The sequence below is a fragment of the Podospora pseudocomata genome, chromosome 6, assembly GCF_035222375.1.
Source record: "Podospora pseudocomata strain CBS 415.72m chromosome 6, whole genome shotgun sequence".
Taxonomy (NCBI): domain Eukaryota; kingdom Fungi; phylum Ascomycota; class Sordariomycetes; order Sordariales; family Podosporaceae; genus Podospora; species Podospora pseudocomata.
Genome location: NC_085890.1, coordinates 809,735 through 832,576, shown reverse-complemented (window position 1 = coordinate 832,576; position 22,842 = coordinate 809,735). Strand labels below are relative to the sequence as shown.

At 53.5% G+C, this 22,842-nt stretch overlaps 3 protein-coding genes and 1 non-coding gene across 4 annotated transcripts; 1 reads left to right on the top strand and 3 right to left on the bottom strand.

The window, feature by feature from the left end:
* Positions 1 to 5,031: 5,031 nt before the first annotated feature.
* Positions 5,032 to 13,104, bottom strand: IRA2 (Ras GTPase activating protein ira2; the record flags this gene model as incomplete). The annotated part of the gene is made up of 4 exons (XM_062892219.1): positions 5,032 to 8,490; positions 8,570 to 10,973; positions 11,042 to 12,945; positions 13,054 to 13,104. The coding sequence occupies 4 exons, from the start codon at positions 13,102 to 13,104 to the stop codon at positions 5,032 to 5,034; spliced, it is 7,818 nt and encodes a 2,605-aa protein (XP_062740305.1).
* Positions 13,105 to 14,696: 1,592 nt separating this feature from the next.
* On the bottom strand, positions 14,697 to 18,348 carry RAT1 (5'-3' exoribonuclease 2; the record flags this gene model as incomplete). The annotated part of the gene is made up of 5 exons (XM_062892218.1): positions 17,811 to 18,348; positions 17,117 to 17,759; positions 16,985 to 17,049; positions 15,464 to 16,922; positions 14,697 to 15,405 (listed from the first exon to the last, which is right to left on the bottom strand). Exons 1-5 carry the CDS (start codon positions 18,118 to 18,120, stop codon positions 14,697 to 14,699), a joined length of 3,186 nt encoding a protein of 1,061 aa, XP_062740304.1. The 5' UTR covers positions 18,121 to 18,348.
* Positions 18,349 to 18,556: 208 nt separating this feature from the next.
* Positions 18,557 to 22,265, top strand: USO1 (Vesicle-mediated ER to Golgi transport protein). Its single transcript, XM_062892217.1, has 2 exons — positions 18,557 to 21,970; positions 22,030 to 22,265. The coding sequence occupies exons 1-2, from the start codon at positions 18,908 to 18,910 to the stop codon at positions 22,171 to 22,173; spliced, it is 3,207 nt and encodes a 1,068-aa protein (XP_062740303.1). The 5' UTR covers positions 18,557 to 18,907; the 3' UTR covers positions 22,174 to 22,265.
* A 336-nt stretch (positions 22,266 to 22,601) lies between these two features.
* QC762_0091580 lies at positions 22,602 to 22,694 on the bottom strand. The gene has a single exon. It is a non-coding gene; the product is annotated as a tRNA-Ile (tRNA).
* Between the last annotated feature and the right edge of the window lie 148 nt (positions 22,695 to 22,842).

The window sequence follows — 22,842 nt, the reverse complement described above, 5'->3', positions numbered from 1 at the left end:
CGGATACTATCAGATATACCGGGAGGCCGTTTAAGTGGCCTTTGAAGATCTTCTACACTTGCTGTTTACAGTATTCTTGTCCCGACCAATCTCTCGGCACGTGTCTGCGGATATGAGCAGAACTTTACTCTATTCTACATAAAGTTGCATAAGCACCACCTAAGCACTTACATGTCATGTGTTCATGGTTCGCTTGGGATGCATCACATGACTAACTCCAGGTGACTGCGAAACAGGAACAGCGAGAGCGTTGCAGACGGGAGGACTGTGTATATCGTGGCTTCCATTTCGGGTAATGAGTCAGATGCATGTGAACACAACCCAGACTCTTCACTGGGTTCCCGGTTTCCGGACCATACGAGGACACTTGTTTCTCTCATCCTTTCACGGGAGAGTCTAATCCGAAGTCACTCAAGGCTGCTTACTCGATGACTTGAAAGCCTGCCAGATGTCTGGATTGCGGCGTCGGAGTTTAGCAACTGGATCACGACCGCTGGGGACGTTGCTTCGGGTGGGGGGTGCGGTTCCCCGATCCACCCCACCATCTATCTTGACAAACCCATGACCCATGTTCTCTCCTTGATCAAAGAAACGAATGCCGGGATTGCCTCTATCCGATTGGCCGATCCGGAAAAAGTCTCTTCGACCTGCATTTGCTGCGCCCGATGGGATATTTTTTCTTCCATCGCTCTCCAAGCCATCACATCGACGGTCAAAGAAAAGAGATGCCGAGGGTTCCTGAACTTGACCCCAAGCGCCTCGCTCAAACTGCGGGGATAATAGCGGAGCACGAGAGCGATCGACGCCGAGCCGCTCTCAGGCCTAGGGTTTTTCGGAGCTAGCACCTCTTTGCCAAGAACGATGAATCAGTATCAAGCCTCACCATTGCACAGCCGACGGGGAAGGGTCTACGTAGTCAAAAGTCAAGGCAGGACAAGAAGGTTGCGTATACAGCCCTCTCCTTGAAAGACCACCTTTTTGCACAGATGTGCAATCGTGGACAAGGACGACTCAGAAGCTCTCCGGTTTTCGGTCAAGTCAGGTGCGCGCAACGTAGGGCATAGCCTTTTTTTCCCCCTCTCTTCCAAATACCTCGTCATGCGGCACGTAACTGATTGACAAGAAAAAGAAGAAGGGGGGAAGGAGAGGGGAGAGTAGTACGAGTCCTGCCCAGCTGTTCTTGTCCAGCATGGCTTATCCGACTATGGCATCGAGTACGGGTACACGAGAGCCCAACGGGCCTTAATTCACCTCATTCTACCAAAGTACCCCCCTGGGACCATGCTGTGTTGTCGAGCGCGCGACGTGGACCATAAACAGCACAACAGCAGCTTTGAGCTGGTGTCAGACCCCACGTGGGTAGGACAGCAGGTTGGATTTGATCAAAGAGTCCACATGTGGAAAGCATGGAGGATCAGAAAGTTCAGCTGTGGATTGCTCTGGTTCCTTTGTTGCCGGCGTTCTGGAACCCCGTGAACCCCTGGCTTCTCGAGGGCTCGAACACACACTTTTGCGCATGTAAGATTGCCAGATCCCAGCCTAGATCGTTACAGACCTCACGCCAATCAAGAGCGACCTCTTTCGATTTCCTGGACTGGACCAACGCAACACCTCTCTTCGTCTGTGGCCCGTGAAGCCGAGTCTCTCCGTTGAGCGGGTCTGGCCAATCAGCGACAGAGGCCGCCCTCCAAACGTTTGATGCCAAGCCGAGGTGCCCCACCACCAGATGCAGATCTCAGTCTTTTTTTCTTGTCGGCCGCCCCGGACACGTTCCCCACTCGTTCCCAGAACCTTGGACCTCTTTCGATCCCAGCAAGCACACGCGACACACATTCTCACCTCTCTCCCACACCATGCCCAGCGCATGCTCTCAGGAGGAGGGAGGAAGTGTGGTGGGCGAGTCGAGCGAGAGCTGTGCGCACTTTTTATGTCTGTGAGAATTTGCCTCTCCGAGTCGGTTCGGCCAGGTAGTCAAGATATGTCAACCAGTGCGTTTCGCCTCTATCGAACCCCCACAAACCAACCAGGAGCCCCGTCTACCCATCTGCCGTGCCGGCCCCGGTAGCGGAACCTGTGCCGCTGGACTGAACCGTCAGCTTGGGACCAGCTAGGTAGCTGTCCTGCACGACGAATTGCGCCGTTGTTAAATTGATACGAGTTCTAATGCACTACTAGCACAGGACACCAGCCACCTCACTTACAATACATGAAAGCTATCAAAATGTCTCGAGAACAGCCTGGTCAGTTCTGTCAGGATGACGTTTGGACAAACCTCTGACAAATATCTTCGGATCTGGCCAGCTGCTTCCTGCATCCTCTTTTTTGCGCCTTGACTCTTTTGTTTGGACACACAGACAGGTACAAGTACATTCTTGCTGCTCTCGCTGGTTCGCTCTTTTCTCGGAGATACGGGCTAGATGCTTCGGAGGGAAGAATATACAAGCCACACACTTGGCCAAATGTACAGACCGACCGAATTGATATGCCGCGGAGATTTTTGTCTTCCTCTCGATCACCACCTGCATTACCGATGCGGAAGAAAAGAAAAAAAAGGGGGGGGGGCAGTGGGAAGAATTTTCGCTCCTTTTCTTTTCACTGCGACATTGTAAGCCACCCTTGCCACAAAATAATTGAGACTAAAGTACGTTAAACCCATATTATACTATGAACTATACCTCAAAAGCAAGTTAATAGGCCTTTGATCGATCTTTCAAGGCCTGTTAGCTATCTTCAAAGGCCTTTAAACTATCTTTCAAGGGCTATTAACTATCTTTAAAGACCTATGGACTATCTTTAAAGGCATATGGACTATCCTTCAAGGCATGTTAAAACCTACTTTGGTGTCTCGATTATCTTGTGGCAAGGGTGGTGGCTTCTAGATTTTCCAGATAGCAAGTGGGAGGGTTGCACCACATGGGAGTTGGGGGGAGCTAATGCAAGACATGACGGCGCTTGCTAAAAAAGGGTGTCTGTGCCTGCGCCTTTCCGTAATGGGACATGGAATGCGGGTTTTGACCTTCGGGAGACGCCGAAGTGTGGTTTTGTTGGACGGTTTTTTTCATTTTCTGTTGTTCGGTGCTCGGCCTTTGCTCCGGGGGGATGGCCGCCGGAAACCCGATATTGACGACGACATAAGCATGGTTGTTTGTGTGATTGGTAATTACTTATTCCTGTGTGGGCAATGGAATGATTTTGAGCCTCCGGATCACATAGCGTAGGATTTTGCACTTTGGAATCATGTTTGGTCGAGCACACTCAGCAACAACACCTCCCCAGAGATACGAAAATAAGATTCCTTGAACCCGAAAACCTCCGCATCTCCGGCCACGTCTGGCCGCGCTTTTTTTCCCGGCTATACGAAATAATAGGACCGACAAATTCAGACATTTTGGAATCTGGACTTTCTTGGTGTCCCGTATCCTGTATTGAGGGCCAGTCGTGTTCCGGGATCTAGTGTATTTTCATCCGGGCGCACTTGGGTAGACCATGCCGGATCAGTAGACCGACTGATCCCGACTTGAAAGATCGCATCCACTTTTGACGACAGTCCCTTCCTGCTTATCCAACGTATTCGTAACCTGCCATGCCATGCCATGCCATGCCATGCCATCCAAGCACCGCATCTCAGCAGCAGAATTTTCAAGGGGGGGGGGGGTTTGTTGACATCCCAAACTCGTGTAACATGGCAGCAGCCAGGCTTGAAAATACTACGTTGTACCTGCCAAAACCAAAAGTATACACTACCTCCCCCCCCCCAGCTGCGCCGCTGCAAGCAACCCACCTAGCTACCCAACATGCCACACGGGTGTGCCGTATGCCCGTACAACAATCCCATTGCATATCTAGATCGTCAATCATCACCTCAGACACCCAGGGGCGCAGCACGCTTATTTTTTTTCTCTTTCTTCTCGCAGCCAATCTCCTACCACCGCCGGATTCAATAGGTAGGTATCTGAGTTGACAGACCGTCTGACCCAAAAACAACAACAAGCCCTTACCCATCGGTGCCGCAGGCGGACCCGACCCGTCGGCTCCCCGGGTTGGGTGGGTCGGATTTCTGCTGACCTCAAAATACGGCTGATCATATTGGTTGACACCTTTTGCGGACACGCCCACCCCCAGGTCGATAGGTCGGAGGGGAGAGACCGAGTTGGAAACGAAAATGAGAGTAAAACGAGAGGTGATCACACGTTTGGTAGGTCGGTAGCGGGGTATTGATGATACTATCGCGAGAAAAGGGCAGTGAAGTAAACTACCTGGTAATGTTTGTAGGATGTTTCTTTCCGGTGATCATACCGGTAATAAACCCCGAGGTTTGTTCTATACGGAGGAAACAACTGGGCTCCAAAGACAAGGGGAACAGATGTGGATGTAAACAAAACAAACAGCTCGGTAATGGGGGCATGATACCTATCCACAGCAAAGCTAACCGATTCATGCCAATGATGTTTCCAAAGCAGCAACTTCCCCCGTAGTTAGTTGTAAACATGATACCACACTTGGACCCTTCAACATTTTATTCTCATTATAGGCAAGGTATCTCGTTTAAACCCTCCTTTTCCACCCCCTCTTCCATATCTCTCATATCGCTCATTTCAATCAACCAACCAACCAACCCCCTTATCCCCCTCGTCCAAAAACAATGCATGTACAGAAAAAAAGAAAAAATCACCATATGCTTTCCCAAAAATCGCCAATGAACATCAACAGCAACAACAGCAGCAATAACAACAACAACACACTGTGCAACCACTCCACTTACACCAACACCAACACACACAGATCCAAACCAAGCCTCTTCAAAAGATTTGACAAAAAAAGCACACACAAACAACTGTATGCATCTCCACGAAACCTCATTAAATGCAACACCCCTCAACCCAAACCCTCCCCTAACCGCAACACCTACCCGCACCAGTATTACCCCCAAATCATGAGCCGGTCCATTAGATAATGATCAACTACCCCTTTGTTAGCTTCACTCTCCTGAGACAAATCAGCGGCAAAAACTCACCTCAATCAACCTCTCCGTCAACCCAAAACACCTCCTCTCCCCCCCTCCCCCATCATCCCCCCCATCCCATCCCCCTCCAAACCCAACCCCTCCCCCACCCCCAAAACTACTCCCGCAGCTCCTCCACAACCCCCAAATCCCATCCCCTCCAACGTCTCCCCCAAATCCGGCCTCTGCTCCTGCGTGCTAAACCTCAACCCCGTCTGCAGCAGCACATGCGCCGCCTCCAACGTCGTCGAACTCTGGCAGTGCTTAAAAATATCATCCAGCAACCACCCCACATGCCCAAACAAATGCCCCATCACCCCCGGCCTCTCCCTCGTAACCTCGTTCAGCCACTGCAGACTCCGGTACTGCACCGCATCGTCCAGATACTGAAAATCGACCAGCTCGATGGCCGTGTTGAGAAGCAAGTCTTTATCCTTGAGGAGGACAAGGTCCTGAGCTGAGCGGAGTGATACCAAATCCGACAGACCAGATGGGTTGATGCCTACCGACCAGAGATTTTCTCGTAATTCATCAATCGATACCGTTCGGGCGAGCATGAGGGCCATGTAAGGGGACCCGGCCAGGTCGCGGATGGATCGGTCGGTTGAAAAGGACGAGGACAAAGGATTACCTCGTGGTGGGGCCGGGTCGTTCCAGGTTGTCATTTCTAGAAAGGTGGACAGCACTCTCAATGCTGTTGTCCTCGTGAATGCGTCTGTGAGGCCCCGAACAAGACAGGCACAGGCTGCAAAGTGAAAGTTTTCCGCGTTGAAGTGAATGCCGTACGCCTCGTCGAGGTGGAGGGCCGCTTCTTCCAGTTGGACCCTACCCTGGAGGAGATAGGGCACCATCTTCTCTCCTCGCATGTCACCCGAAGTGCTGATGTTGGTGAGGACCGACTCGAGGAACATGGCGGTGCAATTGAACAGGTTTGGTGGGACGAGTCGCAAGAGGGACATGGCCAGCCAGAAGAGCTGCAGACCATATCGTGACGCAGAGGGGAGCTTGGCCATCATTTTGGAGAGGGAGGTGACAATGGCAACGAGCATGTCGCTGCTCGTGTCGTCACCAAACCTGCCCACGCTGTTCCTCAGCGCGACGAGGACTTGATAAAGCAAATCATCATCAACCTCTTCCCTCGCGAGACAGCCCATGACGGTAAAAGCGCGTGGCTGAATAGCCGGGTTGTTCTGAAAAGCCGTGCTAGCAACCAAACTCATCCACCTCGACCTCCACGCATTCGCCAAATCCACCGACGGCGCTGCAACCGAGCAAGTCTCAAACAATATCGCCGCCAGGCTCTCCGTCGCGCCCAGCGTGCTCCCCGCCTCCTGATTAGTCGAGATCGACGCCCCATCCCTCAACGACATGACCGAATTCACAAAGATCTCGCTCTTGCTGTCCGACAACATCTCCAACGTCGCCCTCATCTTCCCCTGCCTCGCCTCGTCCAGCTCAAAGTGCGTGCACGCCGAATGCAGCGTGTTGGTCAACAGCTGATGCACCGTCACCCTCACATCCGACATGCCAGTATTGGCCAGCATCGTCACAATGTGAAAAATCTCGGCCAGGTACATCTGCGCCTGCACCCCGCTGTCAAACGCCAACGCCTTGCAAAACTGAAGCAAGACGCAAATCTCGTTCCAAACCGCATTATCCGGCAACGACCTCGTCGGCCTGAGCGAAGTCCGATTCAACGCCTTCCTCAACCGCGAGATGAACCTCGCCCTGAGGGTGATCGTCCCAATCTGACTCGCCACCGAAGCCAACACCTCCGTCTGCTCATCCATGAACCCAATGCTCAGCGCCGTCTTAATGATCTCATCAAGCAAAATGTCCAGCAGCACCTCATCCCTTTGGATAACCGGCCACACCGAATGCCCCAGTGTATTCATCAGCGTCGGATCATTAAGCGTAATATCAATCAGCTTCCGGAACAGCGCCGCAATCTTCTCCCTCCCCTTATCACTCTCACTTTCACTCGCTAAGAGCGACGTCCGCAGGCTAGGAATCCAGGGAGCCATGTACTCCAAACTAAGAGGCTTCTGCTCATCCGAAAAGCTGTCCCACCCGACAAAGAACTCATTCAGAAAATCCGACGTCAGCTGCGGCTCCGCCTGGGCGAGCTTCTTGCTGATGCCGACAATAAACCTCGACGGGTCAGGCGGGATGGAGATGTCCTTCCCGCTCATCAGCATCGACGCGGCGCTAAACTTGAAAGCCTTGCACAGCGCACTCAAAAGGTTATACGACGCCAGCCTCAGCCTCGGATCCCCGCTCGACAGGTTCGTCAACGCCAGGTTGAGCAACGTCCCAGGCACATCCTGCGGTCGAATCAACCGATCAAACGACTTGAGAGCTCTCGTATCTTTCCCATATTTGGCCTTGGCAGCCCTGATCGCCTGCAGCACATCCGCCTTTTTGGGACTGGTAAAGTACATGACAATCTTGCCGTTGTCCGCCCGCAACCCAAAAGCAGAGTCATCCTCCGTCTGGATCGAAGTCGGCGCCTCGTCCACGTCGCCCAACCGGAAAATGTCATTAACAGTCGTGTTGAGGCGGAACCCGGGGACGTCTTGCTTTTTGGTGGTGGTCACCTGAACAAACTGGCTGCCCACCTTGATGACCACGTCAATCTTGCCCTTGGACTTGGACAGCCTAGTGATGGGCTGAAAGACGTATCGCGTGTCAGTCACCACACTGATGGTCTCCTTGGGGAGGTGCAGCTGGCTGAGGTGGAAGTGCGCCTGCAGGTCCTGCAAGCTGCCGATGAGGTGGTACTCGACGTTGTTGGGGCTGAAGACGCTGGCTTCGTTCCGGGTTGATATCCTGAGAACGCGGCGGAAGCACTTCTTGCAGGCGCTGTTCATGTTGTAAATGTAGATCCGTGCCAGCTGCTTTGACAGCTCGGTGGGCGTCAGCTGTTCGAGCTTTTGGAACAGCTCGTCCTTCGGTTCCGTCTGCCCATTGTAGCAGGTGGCATCGATCAGCAGGCCAAACGGACGATGCCACAGCCTGCTGGCAATCTTGAGGTAGCAGTAGATCAGCGTGTCGTAATCAATCGACTCGGCATCAATGTTCCTGAGAATAATGCAAATGATAGACAGCCCGTCCTTGCTCTCACCACCATCATAGACTGCTCTCGCGGTAAGGAAAGACTCCGTGCTACGGAAAGCATTGCGAAGCATAAAGTCTTGGAACCTGGAATACGCCGGTGGGCTGTTTGCCGAGATCTGTGGCCTGTTCCAAGTAACCGCCAGCGGCGTCGGGCCCAAGTGATTCATAATCAAATTCCTCAGCGGCTCCAAAACAGGTGACCGAGCGCGTGTCGTTCCCGAAGGCGACCTCACCAGCTCTCGTCTTTCCTGCGCCTTGAGCCTCAACCGAACCTGGTCCCAATGCTCATAGAGAAACCTGTGCAGTCCAACACAGCTACCAAAGTCGAACGACTCGCCACTGGGTGGATTCTCGAAATTACTCATAGGAGCCTGATATCATCTTGTTAGCAAAAACCTCTTCCTCATCTCTCATGTCCAAAAAAAAAAAAGAAAAGAAAAAAAAACCCACCGAAATCTCCCTCAGAAACGTCGTCACCCGATAGATATTATTCGTCAAAAACTCAATAAGCGGAAACATGTACGGCTCCTTGACCCCAAAGAGCACATTGTTCGCCAAGTTCTGCACCACCTTCGCGATCAGCAACAACCCCCTCCTCATCTCCTTTGACGGCGGCGTCGACACCAACCCCTCGGCCTCGGGCGCCACAATGGCCGGGCAAAAGAACCTCAAAAAGATAAACGCCCCCACGGCCGTGTACTTTGAGTCCGGAAACTTTTGCACCACCGTCGTCGAGATGATGTTGCAAATCTTTCGAAATGTCGCCGGCATGCTGTCCGTCGAAGCGCAGATGTTGTCGATAAACACCTTGGCCACAATCTGCAGGTGCTCCGCGTTTGTCTGCAGCTCCTCCGGACTCGTCACCCTCGTCGGGTCAAGCTCCAGGTTCAGGTCCCTGGACGTCAGCATCAACCGTTCGACCACATTCTGCAGCGTGCCCTTGAGATACCCAACGCCCTTCCACTTGGCGTAGATGGACAGCATCTTGCTTGCCACCGACGTTCTCCGGAGCAATTCAGGCTCGCTCTCCGTATCGTCGACCTCTTGTTTTATGAGAGCCTCGAGTAACACAAAGGTGAGCCCCCTCGTCTCAAAGATGTTCAATAACGAAATGGTTAGCTCGTCCATGTCGTGACTTGGGCAGACGGCGCTCATCGCCGTAGCCAAGCTGGTGTCGTTGATTAACAGCTCAATCAGCTCATCGTACTTTTCGCTCACGGCCGCATCGCTGAGGTTGTTGAACTCGGTACCCTGCACCAGGATATTATGAAGCACCTTGAGGAACGCCGTCCTGATCTCCACATTCTCGTGGTACCCTATGCTCAGCGAATGCTTCAGTCCCACATCGATGTTGGCACTGAGAAGGTTCGATAAAATTGAAATAGCAAGATCAGCAGGCGTGGCTACATCAGCATCTTTGGTGAACTGATGACCGCGGTGAGTGCTGCCAAACTCGACCGAGCTGGCCGAGTCCATGTTGAGCAGCGAGAGGAAGCGGTTGAAGTACTGGTGGAACATCTGTGACTTGAGCTCACTCGTGCCAGCATCTGTCTGACCATCGCCTGGTTGAAGAGGAAGACGGTAAGTGAGTTCAGCCAAAGCTCTGAGGCAGGCCCTGTCGAGGTCCCGCTGGACACGCACCATCTCGTTCTCACGACTGCTGTTGCTGCCGTAGCCGGTGTTGTCACCACGTGGTGAGCGTGGCCGGGCGATCCAGCTAAAGATGTACTCGAGCAGCTGATTGCGGTTGCGGACATCATCACGCAGATTGAGATGCTCTTTTCGTTTTGTGACAGCTTCGCAGAGCTGACAGATCTTGATCTTCACCCGCAAGCAGGAAGGAGTGTCAGGGACGCCATCCAGAAACTTGGCAAAGTTGAGAGAAAGAGCACCGAGATGCAGAGAGGATGCCGCGCCGAGGTCGGTTGGTGTATCAAGCCTTTCCACCAGTGCCTTCAGCAGAGAAGAGGACTGCTCTGCAAAGATAATGTCGTTGTCTTGCCCCTTGACACTGGGCTCCATGGCCCCAGTGAAGAGGACATCAAGCTGCGTCTCCAATGCCTTGAAAAGGGGCTGATACAGCGAAGGCGGGACCTCGGTTGACAAGACCTCCCTGATGGTCTCACGAATTCTGACGTTGGCGCATGCCAGAAGCTGAACGCTCAACTTCAGGTACTGACTCAACAGCGGCTCCTCATGATTCACAGAAGACAACCTGTCGATCCATCGTAGCCCACTGATGGAAGGCTCTTCGTGATTGATGGCCTGCTCGGCCGTGCAAATACCACCCAGCGAGGCCAAGAAGCCCGAGTAATTTCGCCACTCGGCAACCATTCTCTCTTGTCCGCCTTCGACTGCCATTAAAGACAGATCCTTGGACAAATGAAGCCATCTTTCAAAGACCAGCTCCCAGGCATCCAGAATACCGGCACTAGGGTATTGCATACGCCTCAGGAGGGACCTAATTCTCTTTTGGAACGCAACCAGCCCAGTGAACCTGAAATCCCTCGACGAAATCTCACCAAACACCTCTCCGTTGCGCAAAAGCGTAAGTGATGATTTGGCCGTCGCAGGAGTCGTGTCGATAAGCCTGCACTCCTCGAGAAACGTTCCTATACACGACGTCACGATCTGGCAGATTTCGATATCCGCCGAGCAAAGCGACAGCAAAAACAACGTCTCCAACTTTGTCGAAGCAGCCGTCCTCTCAGGAACATCCTCGGAGATCTTGCCCAACTCCGGAATCGAAGTTAACAAATGCAGCCTCGACTCCAAATACCCCTGAACAGCCCTCAGCCCATCCGCCGTGCTCGGCCACCTCGCCCTATCACATATCAAGATCAATATGAGCGACCTATAACCCTGTCAGCATTTTCCATCCATCCTTCCACTCCCTCCCTCGGTCACATCAGGGAAACTCACGTCAACCTCCAAAAGTTCGTCTTGAACCCCGTCGAACTAATCCCCTTACTCGCCCTTACAGTCATCATAAACTTCTCATCCCCAAACAACCGTCTCGCCACCCCCGTCGCCAACCTCCTGATCCCCTCATCGCTCGCAATAATACAGCTAATCAACGCCTCCAAATTCTCCTCATAAAAATGATCCCTCTCGCTCTTCTCGGTCGGCGGCCCCTCAAAAAGCGTCATCGGGCTCGCATCCAAAAAGTTCAACACATTGCTCACCATGCTCACCATCCCCCCACTCTCCAACACCTTCCTCTGCCCAACCTGATCCTCGATATACCCCTCATGCAGCAGCTCACTCATGGTATGCAGCTGCCCCTGAATGAACGCGCTCGCCGCCGAGAACAGCGGCTGGTACCTCCCCCTCTCCTCCAGCCTCGCAAAGTACGCACAAGCCTGTATAACCGTAATCTTGAAGCTGTGCGGCGCACTCGGCGCCAGACACGTCAAAGCCAACGAGTCGACACAGCTCTCAAAGTTCAAGTGACTCAACGAGACAAACGCCGCCGTCATGACATCCTGCTCAAACATCCCCCCTCCCTCACCGCTCCCCGGAGGAAACCGCCTAAAAACCGCATCCCTCACCTCATCCTGCACATCCATCGCGTACGAAACCAAGGCACTGTCGCTCTCCGCGTCAAAATGCCTCGCCGCTCGCAGCAACAGCACCAAACAATAAGCAGCCTGCTCATTCCGATTCCGTAACGCCTTCCTCAACCCCTCCAAAAACTGCACCTTCTTCGCCATACCCCCCGACTTGGCCTCGCGCATGTTGCTCGCCACCTCAAACACGTCCGGCAGCAAAAACAGCAACGTCATCTGCATCGGATACAGCACCGCCCTCCTCCGCCCGTTATCCACCACCGTCTGCGTCATGTCAAACAGCGTATCCGGCGCGTTCTCCCTCCGCTTCTGTATCGAATGGATAGCAATAAACTCCTCCGGGTACCTGTCCAACCACCTTGTAATCAACAGCGGCGTCACCACCGCGACCGTGTTCTGAAACGACTTTCTAAAGTGCAAAAAGCTGGAACAAAACTCTTGAATAACAAGACTCAGTTTCTGGGCGTCGACCCAAAAGAACGAAACAAGCCTGAGCATAATCAAGGCGGAGCGTTCCTCTTCGGCGGCGGCGGCGTTGGGGATGGGGGTGCCCTGGGGTGGCGCATTGGCTCGGACGGCGTAGATGACGTTGCGGAAGTATTCAAATGCTTTGGGCCAGCTCGAGGCCGTAACGTATTCCACGATGAGCTTGATGTGAGCTTCTATCGCGGCTGCTTGAGCCCCCAGCAGCCGGCTCGTCTCGGGGGGTTCGCTCGACGGGGTGGAGAGTGGTGTTCGAGTCGGTTCTTCGGGGGTGGGCAAAGTGATATGCTTGGCCGAGGTGTCATCGAGGATGGTCTTAGCTGGGAGGATATAATTCTCGGGTATGGGCTCAAAAAGCACCTTGATCGCCTCAAACACGCGAGCTAGAAGGCTCTCGCTCAGAGACTCGGGCGGGTAAAAGGTGGCTCTCTGAGCAGGGGACAAGGGGCCCTCGCCGGCCAAGGTAGGGGAGGATGTCCCCGACCTTGATCCATCGCTGCTGCAGGTAATCGGGCCATTCTGGGAGCCGTACCAGTGGCTGGCGCAGCAGTCGGCGATGAGCTTGAGGATGTAGAGCTCGGAAAGTATTATATGCGGTGGGTGGGATAGAAGAGCTCGAAAGGGCTGGGCCTGCTCCTTGAGCACGGTCAGGAGGGCGTCTAGAACGAGCGCGATGGACCCGAGGGCGCTGAGGTTGACGAGTGTCGAGCGCGTCTTCAAGACAACTTCGTCTTGAGCGAAATCAGAGGTAGGCGAGCCGGTACGGTGGGGGAGCTGTGTGTCGTCCGAGAAAAGCAGTTAGCTTCCAGAATCTCTCCCGAGGAAAAAAAAAAAAAGCAAAGCACTCTTTCTCCTTCATCATGTCCATCAAAAACACCTTACCCTTGAGCTCAGCCTCTCCACCAGGCTGCCCACCAGGGCGTCACCATTCATTGTGCGTCGATTCTAGTAGGTCCGTTCCGCCTTCTTCTCATGATTAGGGGGAGGTCCTCCTCTTTGCAAGCTGTTTTTTGTTTGCGTTGGGGGTTCGCGAAGCTGCTGCTGCTGGTTGGGAGCTATCGCCGAGGCTTTGGTTGAGGATGGATGCCGTGAAATCAAGTCCAAAAGATATAATTATCCTTCTCCTCCCTTCCACAATCCGAACCGCGCCGTGTTTTGCAATCGTTGCAGTCAAATTGGAAGCTTTCACGGGTGGTGGTGGTGGTGGGTGTTGGTGGTGTCGATCGTCGTCGCACCGATCATGCGGCGGGCAGCTAAAGATGCAAGCAAGACGGCGGTATATCCGTACCTCCTTTCTCTCTTTTCTCTGGTCCTTTGTCGTCGGCGTCTGTGTCTGATAGTAGCTATGCCTTTTGCTTTGCTTTTCTCGTCACTAAAAGAGGGCCAATGCAAAGGAAGAAAAAATAAGTAATAAAAAAAACCACCCGTAAGGCTAGCTAATGCAAAAGCAACAACCAGGCCAGGCACCCACACACACACCCACCGACTTGAAAGGACAGGCACCCACGAACGAACCGAAACTTGGGGGGTGGGTGGGTAGTCGGCCGGAAACGCAGGATGGGACACACGCCGGATTGCGGCACGCTTGGAGCACGGGATGGAGTGGAGGAGATAATAGTAGGTAGTGTATGGGGGAGGGTTAGGAGAGTAGGTGGCTGGTGCGGGCGGGGAGGGACCTACCGTACCTAGGTAAGCGGGGACCCCTAACAAAAATCAGCAACAATCTTCAACTGCCTAGGGGGCCTGTCCACCGATTTCGAGTCTCTCTTCTCTCCTTTCCCACGAACTAGATCGCCAGATTCGCACCTCTGAACAATGCCGGGGCAGGCAGCATGAGGGTGGTGGGTTTGCCAGGTTGTTTGCGTGCTGTTTCATCATCTCTAGCCCCCCATGCTCACCGCCCCGGACAGTCCTCTCTGCCGTCCTTCTTCCCGCGCTTGTCCGCTCACCGTTCCCACTGTGACCACCACCACCACCACAACACCAAAAATGTTACATTGCCCATCGAGCACCCATCCCATGCCCATGCCCATTTTCTTTATTCTCACCACACGGCAAGTGAGGGGCTTCGATTGCACTATCCCAAGCCTCCGCGCAGATCATCAATTCCTTTGTTCGACTGACGATCAATGCCTCGAGAAAAACAATATTCTGTACAGCATGAATTACTTTCCTATTTCATCCAACCCCCCGAAATAGCAAATATGCCGGTATCCCAAAACACCAAATCAAACAAGACTAATGAAACCCGCTAGTTATAATTCTCTAGAAATTATCAAATCTCCACTGACGTCGTAATGCAATAGTGGTTCAAATTATATCCACAAGCTACTACAAGAGCATAACTCCTTTATCACCCATGATGAAATGTCCCACAATGTGTTTGCATGCATGTAATCAAACCGTATAGCACACCAAACAATCGCCACGATACAAATCATAGCCCTACCCACACACAAGTTATACAACCCCAACTGCCAACTGCCAACTCCCACTCATCTGCTCATAACACAACACCTTCCCCCTTACCTCCGATAATCCCTATTATCCCTATAACCCCCACCGCCACCACCCCGTCCCCCATCCCGTCTCCTGTCTTGTCCTCCCTGAGGAGGCCGATACATATCATGCTGTCCCTGAGGCCGATACTGATCATGCTGCCGACCCTGCTGATAACCCCCTTGACCCTGTCCCCCATACCCACCACCACCACCATAAGCCCCCGGCGGCGGCACCGGCGGCATGGCATACCTGTTCGGCGGCGGCGGTTGGTGATACCCCTGCTGATAAGGCGGCACATACCCCGGCGGCGCCGGCGGCGGACCACCCTGCCCAAACCCGGGAAACCCAGGAGGGACCGGCGGCTGCCAGCCCGGAGGAGGAACAGGAGGGAACTGTTGTTGCCCACCACCATATCCACCCCCATTACCATACCCATTCCCATACCCCTGAGACTGGTTGTTGTTATTGTTGTTGCCGCGGTAGTGATTGTTATACCCACCACCACCGCCGCCGCCACGGTTGTTACCTCCAGGACCATAGTTGATACGCCCGCCTCTGCCGCCACCACCATTTCCATGAAAGGGCACACCACCATAGCCCCGTCCAGAGTTGCGGCCCTTGCCCTTGAGAATCTCAATGTCGCTCCTGTCGAGAACTGGAGGAGGTAGCTTCACGCCGCGGAGGAGTATCGATTTGTGGATGTGAGAGCTGGAGGGGAGTTCATAGTGAACACTAAAAAAACACTGTCAGCCATGGCCACACACATATATCAATCGATAAAACAACATACCTCAACGTCCGATCAAAGTCCACATCCGGAAACGTATGCCTTTCCAAAGGATACCTCAGCTCCCCATGAGGCACATACCCCTCAATCTTCTCAATCTTCCCCGACAACCCCTCGCTTAACGCACTATCAATCTCCACCTTATCCCCCACCGGCTTCTTGCTGTAAAACTTCTGCGTAATATCATCGTAAACCGGGTGCGCGTCCGAAATAATCAACACCTCCTTCCCGGGCTCATTCCTCGCCCTATCCTCCTCACTCAGCAGCTTCTGCTTCGGCTCCATAGCCTTCAGTAACCGCGGCATCTCAATAAACGGCAACAACGCAATCCCCTGCCACGACATCTTCTTCCCGTTCAAATCGATGTCAAACTCCTCCGGGTAAAAGTCGATAATCTCGCTATCCTCATTGGTCATGAGATCATGAAAGACCTCAGGGATGGCATGTCTCGACGCGGCAGGAAGCACACTCATCAGCTGCTCAAACGGACGGGATATCCTCCCCTTGTCAAAGTTGATCGTCATCTTGCCCAGGTCGACAAAATCCGCCGCAAAGGGCGCGTAATGGTAAGGGTAGAACCATTCCCAAGACGGGCAGCCCTGGAAGTAGTACATCAGCACCCAGGCGAGACCCTCCACATAGGCGCGCGCAACCTTGTGCCTGAACTCAATGTCCTTGGGGTCGACCTTGAACTTTTGCTCATAGTACCGGTCGGCGTAGCCCTCTTCCCAGAGCCTGACCGTGTCGACGGCTTCCTCTTCGCCCGAGGTTGGAGTCTCAGCACCCGAGCTCGCAGCGGGACTGTTGGCATCAGCTTCGGTGATGAGCTCGGCCTTGCGCTTGCCGAGAGCAGACGGGGGCGACTTTGGTTGAGCCTCTTCCGCAACGGGCTCCTTGACTTCCTCGGCGGCGGGGGCTGGGGCCTCTTCCTTGGGCTTGTTCATAAGGCTCTGTATCTGGCTCTTGAGGACACTGGCAGCGCTCTTGTTGGCCACATTGGCCTGATCAACCGCCTGGCGGTTCACCACCATATCATGCGTGATGCTATGCGCAGCCGGCTTCTGAATGTTAGACACAGATATCAAGTTCATGCTCGCTGCAGCAAAGGTCTCCGGCGGCGGTTGCCCCCGCTTGCGGTATGATGGCGAGTCCTGCTGCCCCTGGCCATTACGTTGCTGCTGCTTTTCTTGCTGAAGCTTCCGCCTCTTGAAACCAGCCTCTCTCCGGTCTTCGGTCTCTTTTCTTCTCCGGAAAATGGCATCTTCTTGCTTGGCAAGGCCAGCCATGATAAGCTGGGCCCGCTCAAGGTCGACATGACCATCTTTGGTCAAGTAACCGCCCATAGAAGGTAGGTTGTCCTTCCAAATGGCGACGAGCGTATCGATACCATTCTCTCGGATTTCCAAAGCAGGCAGGTGAGGGAGGAAATCGTTTCCGACGAAGAAGCACATGAACACCCAGTCTGGTCATTTGGTCAGCAAAGGGTGGGATCCTGGATAGTATGTTTTCCGGGGTACCACTCACCGTCAATAGCACGCTCGAGGTCAAAAGCAAACGGAAGGCCGGGAACGTTGAGTTCTACCGCGAGGCTGTTGAACGTGTGTTAGTATATCGGTTCAGACTTGTTTGAAGACATATCACGGCCTGTTGACGTACTATTCGCGGAAAATGTTGACGTGGAGCCAAATAAAAGGCTTCAGAGGGGCAGCCCTATCCTTTTCGCCAAATTCGCCCTCCTTTTCCTTGGCCTCTCCCCGGCAGTTCGCGGCATCATGTCCCTTTTGGCCGCAGAGCTTGCATAATCTAGGTCTGGCGTCCTGGGCAAAAACATCTTCACGGAGAACGCGGAAATGAGGCTCATGAGTGGCAAGACCCAACATGATCAAATCAGCATCAAGGCCATAGATGACATGGCGAGTATTGGGGTCGTGGCCTGGCGAGTTGCGCTGCGATCGAACATACTCCATGATCTTATGCTCACCCTCGCCAGGAATGGTGGCATCCGAGATGATGACCTTGATTTTGGCCCACGCAGGATCTGTGTTAAGCTTATACGAGCACCAGTAACGCAAAGAAGCTGCGAGGATGTCCATGAAAGGTGTGCCAGGAGTAATTGAATTGGAATCGAATGCCTTTTGAACAACCTCCTCGACGGGCTGGACCTGCACGGTGCTCTTCTTGTCTTTCTGGAGCATCTTGAGCAGCTTCTCCTTGTCCTCCTCTTTCTCTTTGGCATCTCGGGCGGCGCGGAAACGACGGGATCGCTGCTGGTTCATCTTAGCTCTGGGAGCGACACCATCTGATCGAGTTAGCTTTTACCTCTGATAATCAAGGGAAGGGTTCGACATACCGACAGCGATCATCAAAAGCTTGCGCGGCCGCACCATGTTCACAACACGGTCCGTGTACTTGAAGATTTCAACCATCATCTCCTCCTCATCCTTGGGCGCGGGCCTGTCCTCGGGGTGAGAACAGGGATGGACGATACCGTTCATGTCGAGGTACAAGTTGTCAAACTCCTCGCCGTTCGGGTTCGGCTTGGTGGTGTCAACCGGGATGACGGCACCATCGTCCATCGTAATCGGGGTGTCCTCGATCACCGGGGAGATGATCTTGGGATATTTGGTGGAAAGCCACCTGAAGGCGGCGGGAATACCCATCTTGACGCGGTGTTCGAGTACAAATTTCAGCCCGGACAGGCTAGGCAGTTTGTTTGTTGCGATTCAGGGACAAGCGCACCTAATTGCATCAGCGTCGCGTGTCAATCGCCTTGTCGGGAGTTGATTGACGACTTCCAGCTGTGTGTGGAATAGTCGTGGTTGATGGGTCAAATCCCCGTCGTTGTTGTAGGATTTGGATGGTGAAGAGTAGAGAGAAGGCCGTGTACCTTTTTGGCCTTGTCGCTGTGGTTGCAGAAAATTGAGGATGGCCAAGTACAGTGTGCGTTTAGCTTATTGAGGTTATTTACACTGTGAGCCGCAGCCAGATAACTGGAAAGCTACAGTGAGGCGCGCACTGTATCTGCATTGGCCCAGACCTTTTGCGTTGCAGGCCCACTTTATTTTGAGCTTGGCGGTGGACATCCCACGCCGCAGCTGTCATCAAGCCAGTTGCCGCTGCAGTACAGAAGGGTCCCCTAACCCAAGCTCCCCGCCGGCTATTAGGTACACCTGTCCCTTCACCAGGCCTTGAGCCTTGAACTTGAGCACTATCCCATGACGAAGCTCTATACCAGACTTGACGACGATATTTCCACTTTCAGTTTGTGTTGAAGACCAGCTGCCAGCCTGTCTCGTCCAGTGCCGCTCCTCGATTTCAGCCCTCTAGCAAGACCGAGACACGTCTTCCGAAGCAGACAACCAAGTTCGAATTCGAGATACGAGCCTCCATGGCAGCTAACAGGCCACAACCTTTCCTCCCCCGACACCCATAGAAAACACCATAACCATGCTGTCGACGTTGACCACCGCCCCGGCCAAGCAGTCGGTGAGCGAGACCATCCCCATCCTCAGCGGCCGCCTCAGCACAGCAACACTCCTCGAGGACCGCCGCGCCGCCATCCTTGGTCTGCGTAGCTTCGCCAAACAGTACCCCGCCTCGGTAGCATCCGGTGCTCTACGAAGTCTGATAGGAAGTCTGGATCGGGATGGGGAGGATGTCGACACAGTCAAGGTGGTGCTCGAGACGTTGCTGTATCTCTTCGAGCCGGACCCGGACAGCCCCGAGGCCTCACCAGAAATTGCCATGTGGGTGGCAGATGAGTTTACCATGCGCCATGAGAACATTGGGTTACTGCTGGGATTTTTGGACAGGGAGAGACTCGACTTTTACTCGAGGTTGTATTCGTTACAACTACTTGCAGCCGTCCTGTCAGCACGCCCAGAGAGGACCGAGGAGTGCATAGTGAATGCCGAGGATGGCATTGCCCGGATTGTAGCCGCCTTGGACGAGCAAAGGGAGCCTATCCGGGACGCTGCGGTTGGCCTGCTCACGGATCTCACACCAATATCCACGGTTATTCAAGGCCTCGTGGCTTTTGAAAACGTCTTTGGGAGGGTATTTGGCATCGTCAGGACAGAAGGCGGTCTTGCTGGTGGGGCAGAAGTGGTGGTCAACTGTCTGATTTTGATGGCCAACTTGCTCCGGCTTAACCCAACAAATCAGGCCATGTTCAGGGATATGGGTTACCTGGCAGAAGTCAGCCGTCTATTGAAAGACGCATATGGAGGGCCACAGGACTTGGAGGAGCTCCCGCCAAGGATTGAGGAGCTGCGAAACAGGAGTGTTTTTGCTCTTCTTGCTGTTATCCGGTTGTTCCTTGTCCCTGGGGCCTCGGTGACGCCCCAAAACCAGGAGGCCTTTCTGGGTGACCTTTTGCAGCCAGAGCGAGGTCGCGGTGGGCGCACTAGCCGTGCCAGGGGAGATCCAATTCTTGTGGAAACCCTCCAAATTGCCTTCTCGCCGGTTGCCGAGATATCGATCAAGTCTGAAGCTCTACTAGCATGCGCCGACATGATCAGAGGACACGCACCAGCACAGGAAGTATTTGCCGGCATTCAGGTACCATCACCATTAGCTGATCTAGCAGCAGCCAACGGGCAAGGACCTCAGGCAAACGGCGGGATTCCAAGAGTCTATGTTATCGACGGTCTTCTTGATCTTGTTCTTGCTGTAAACTCACTACAGGCCTTTGATCTACGGTTGGCCGGCTGTGTCTGCCTCAAAGCCTACTTCTACGAGCATGCTCAAGTTCGCATGCATTTCCTTGATCATGCGATCCGGGCACACCAGGCTAACGCAGACCAACTCACCAATGTCCTGACCATATTGCTTCAGCCAACAACAGAGTCTCTTACTGGAGACCCCTACAAATACTGGTTCGCTGCGGTGTTGATGCTGCACCTCCTCCGCAACAACCCGGAGGCTAAGTCACTGGCCAGGGGCGTGACGGAAGGTGACGAAGCCAATGGGGAAGAGGTTGTGACGAGCATCCAGACTATTGCGGCGCATCTTCTCAGCTGTGTTGCCAAGTCTGAAGACCCTCGGGTCATTGTTGGCTATCTCATGCTGCTCTTGTGCTGGTTATTCGAGGATCTTCCGGGCGTCAACGACTTCCTGGACGAGTTCACCAACCTCCAGGGTCTCATTCAAGCAGCCATCGAAAACCCACACGGCGATGTCACTGTGCAAGGTCTCAGCGCGATGCTTGCCGGTGTCATCTACGAGTTTTCCACCAAGGACTCACCAGTACCACGAGCCACAGTGCGGGAGATGATCATGACACGCATGGGCCGTGATCGATATGTCGACAAACTGTCCAAACTTCGCTCCCACCCCCTGATGCGCGACTACGAAGTCTTGCCGCAAAAGCTAGAGCCTGGCTTGGACCAGAAGCTACCGGATGTTTTCTTTGACGACGCTTTTGTCGAGTTCTTTAAGGATAACTACAGCCGGATCCTCCGCGCTATCGACCGTGAGCCAGACGCAGAGGTTTCGGTTGTCATCAACGGGGTTGAAGAAGGGGTTTCGAGAAAACTTGTCGATGAGCTCCGAGAGGAGATCGCCCAAAAAGAAACAGAGCTCCGAGATCTTCTTGCTGACAGGGAGGCGTTATCGAAGCAACTATCTCAGGAACAGGCCGCCCACGCCCAAACCAAAACACTTCAGTCAACCGACCTCGCCCGCACGAATGAGACGCTGACTGCCTTGCGGGCTCAGTTGGCAACGAAAGACCGTGCTATTCAGGCGGCGGAGGCCCAAAAAGCAAACGTCGTGAAACAACTCACAGCTGAACAATCCGAGCACCAGCGCGCCAGAGCTGATCTCGCTCGGGCAACTGAAACAGCCAACACCCTCCGCACGCAGTTGGCAGTTAAAGACAAGACCATCGCCACAGCCGAGACGCAACTTACTACCCTACGACAGCAACTCGCGGCCGCGCAGGGGAGCGCCCAGCAAGCCTCGGCGGAGATTTCGCGGCTCAAGGCGGCGAATGATGCTCTTCAGCGTACTCATGGGGATGAGATACGCAGGGTATTGGTTGAGCATGAAGCTACGGAAGAGAACCTACAGCGTCAGCTCGCTGCTGCTAGCAAGACTTCGCAGGAGGAGACTGAGCGGATCAGGCGGGAGTTGGAGGCGGGGAGGAAATCGGCTGAGCAGGAGGCGGAGAGGGTTAAGAGGAGATTGGAGGGGGAGCAGGCTGATTTGAAGGCTACGATCAGTAGGCTTGAGGTTGATTTGATGAAGGCGCAGGCGGAGGGGGGGAAGAAAGTTGGGGAGCTGGAGGGGAGGTTGAAGAAGGAGGGGGAGATGAGGGAAAAGGCAGAAAGGAGGGTTAGGGAGGTGGAGGAGGGGGGGAAGAAGGAGAGGGCGGAAAAGGACAAGGAGTTGAAGAAGGTTAGGGGGTTGGTGGAGGAGAAGGAAAAAGAGAGGAAGGCGGCGCAGGGGGAGCTGGATGATTTGTTGATGGTTTTTGGGGATTTGGAGGAGAAGGTTAATAAGTACAAGGTGAGTTTGTTTGGCTGGTTGAGGAATATGAGGGGGGGGTTACTAATTTGGTTTTGTAGGAACGGCTCAAGGCTCTGGGTGAGACGATATCGGATGATGAGGACGATGATGATGAAGAGGAGGATGTGGAGGATGACGATGACGATGATGAGGATGAAGACGAGGAGGAAGAGGAGGAGGAGGAGAAAGGCAAGAAGAAGTGAGAACTTCGACCCCCAGTCAAAGCATGGTAGGGCTGTAGATATGTCACAACAACCAAAAGGCTTCAAAATACACTACATGATTTTAAAACAGCGGCGGCGAACCCGGTTTCACGGTGTTAGGTGATCGCTCTGAGGCTCTTAACTACTCACAGCACCAAGTTGCGTCGGATCTCACGGTCTTACCGAGAGAGACGCGGTCCTGTGCACTCATGATGGATGCTGTCTAGGACTGGACGCTTGCTCATAGTAATCATCATGGAATCACTAAAGCATCCCTAAAATGGGGCCTCTACCTAGCTTGAGCAGCTTTGGCGAGCTGGAAGTTGGTTTGCACAAGCATAAAGGGTCAGCAAAACAAACAAAAAAATACAAGCGGATTGCAAAAGCGGAAAGGACAACATGTTCATTCGAAGCCAAAAATTAAATGTTGCCCAATAACAGGATTGAACTGTTGACCTTCGCATTACTGAGTACTGTTTCCAGTATTAGTACGACGCTCTAACCAGCTGAGCTAATCGGGCTTACGGGACTGATGTAGGAGCTGCTGGGAAATAATTCCCAAGGCCGCCTCTGCTGCCAGCAACCGAGATGGCTCAATGATAACAGGCTCATCAGCGTGCAAGGTCCTTGTCTTTTCCTTCTAAATCTAACTCTCAGGTAATTGTACGT

What these genes read in the sequence shown, in the direction of transcription:
- USO1 (XM_062892217.1), top strand. Translation starts at nt 18,908, where the DNA reads ATGCTGTCGACGTTGACCACCGCCCCGGCCAAGCAGTCGGTGAGCGAG. An exon ending in AGAAGGTTAATAAGTACAAG is followed by an intron (nt 21,971 to 22,029) that starts GTGAGTTTGTTT and finishes TTGGTTTTGTAG; the next exon opens with GAACGGCTCAAGGCTCTGGG.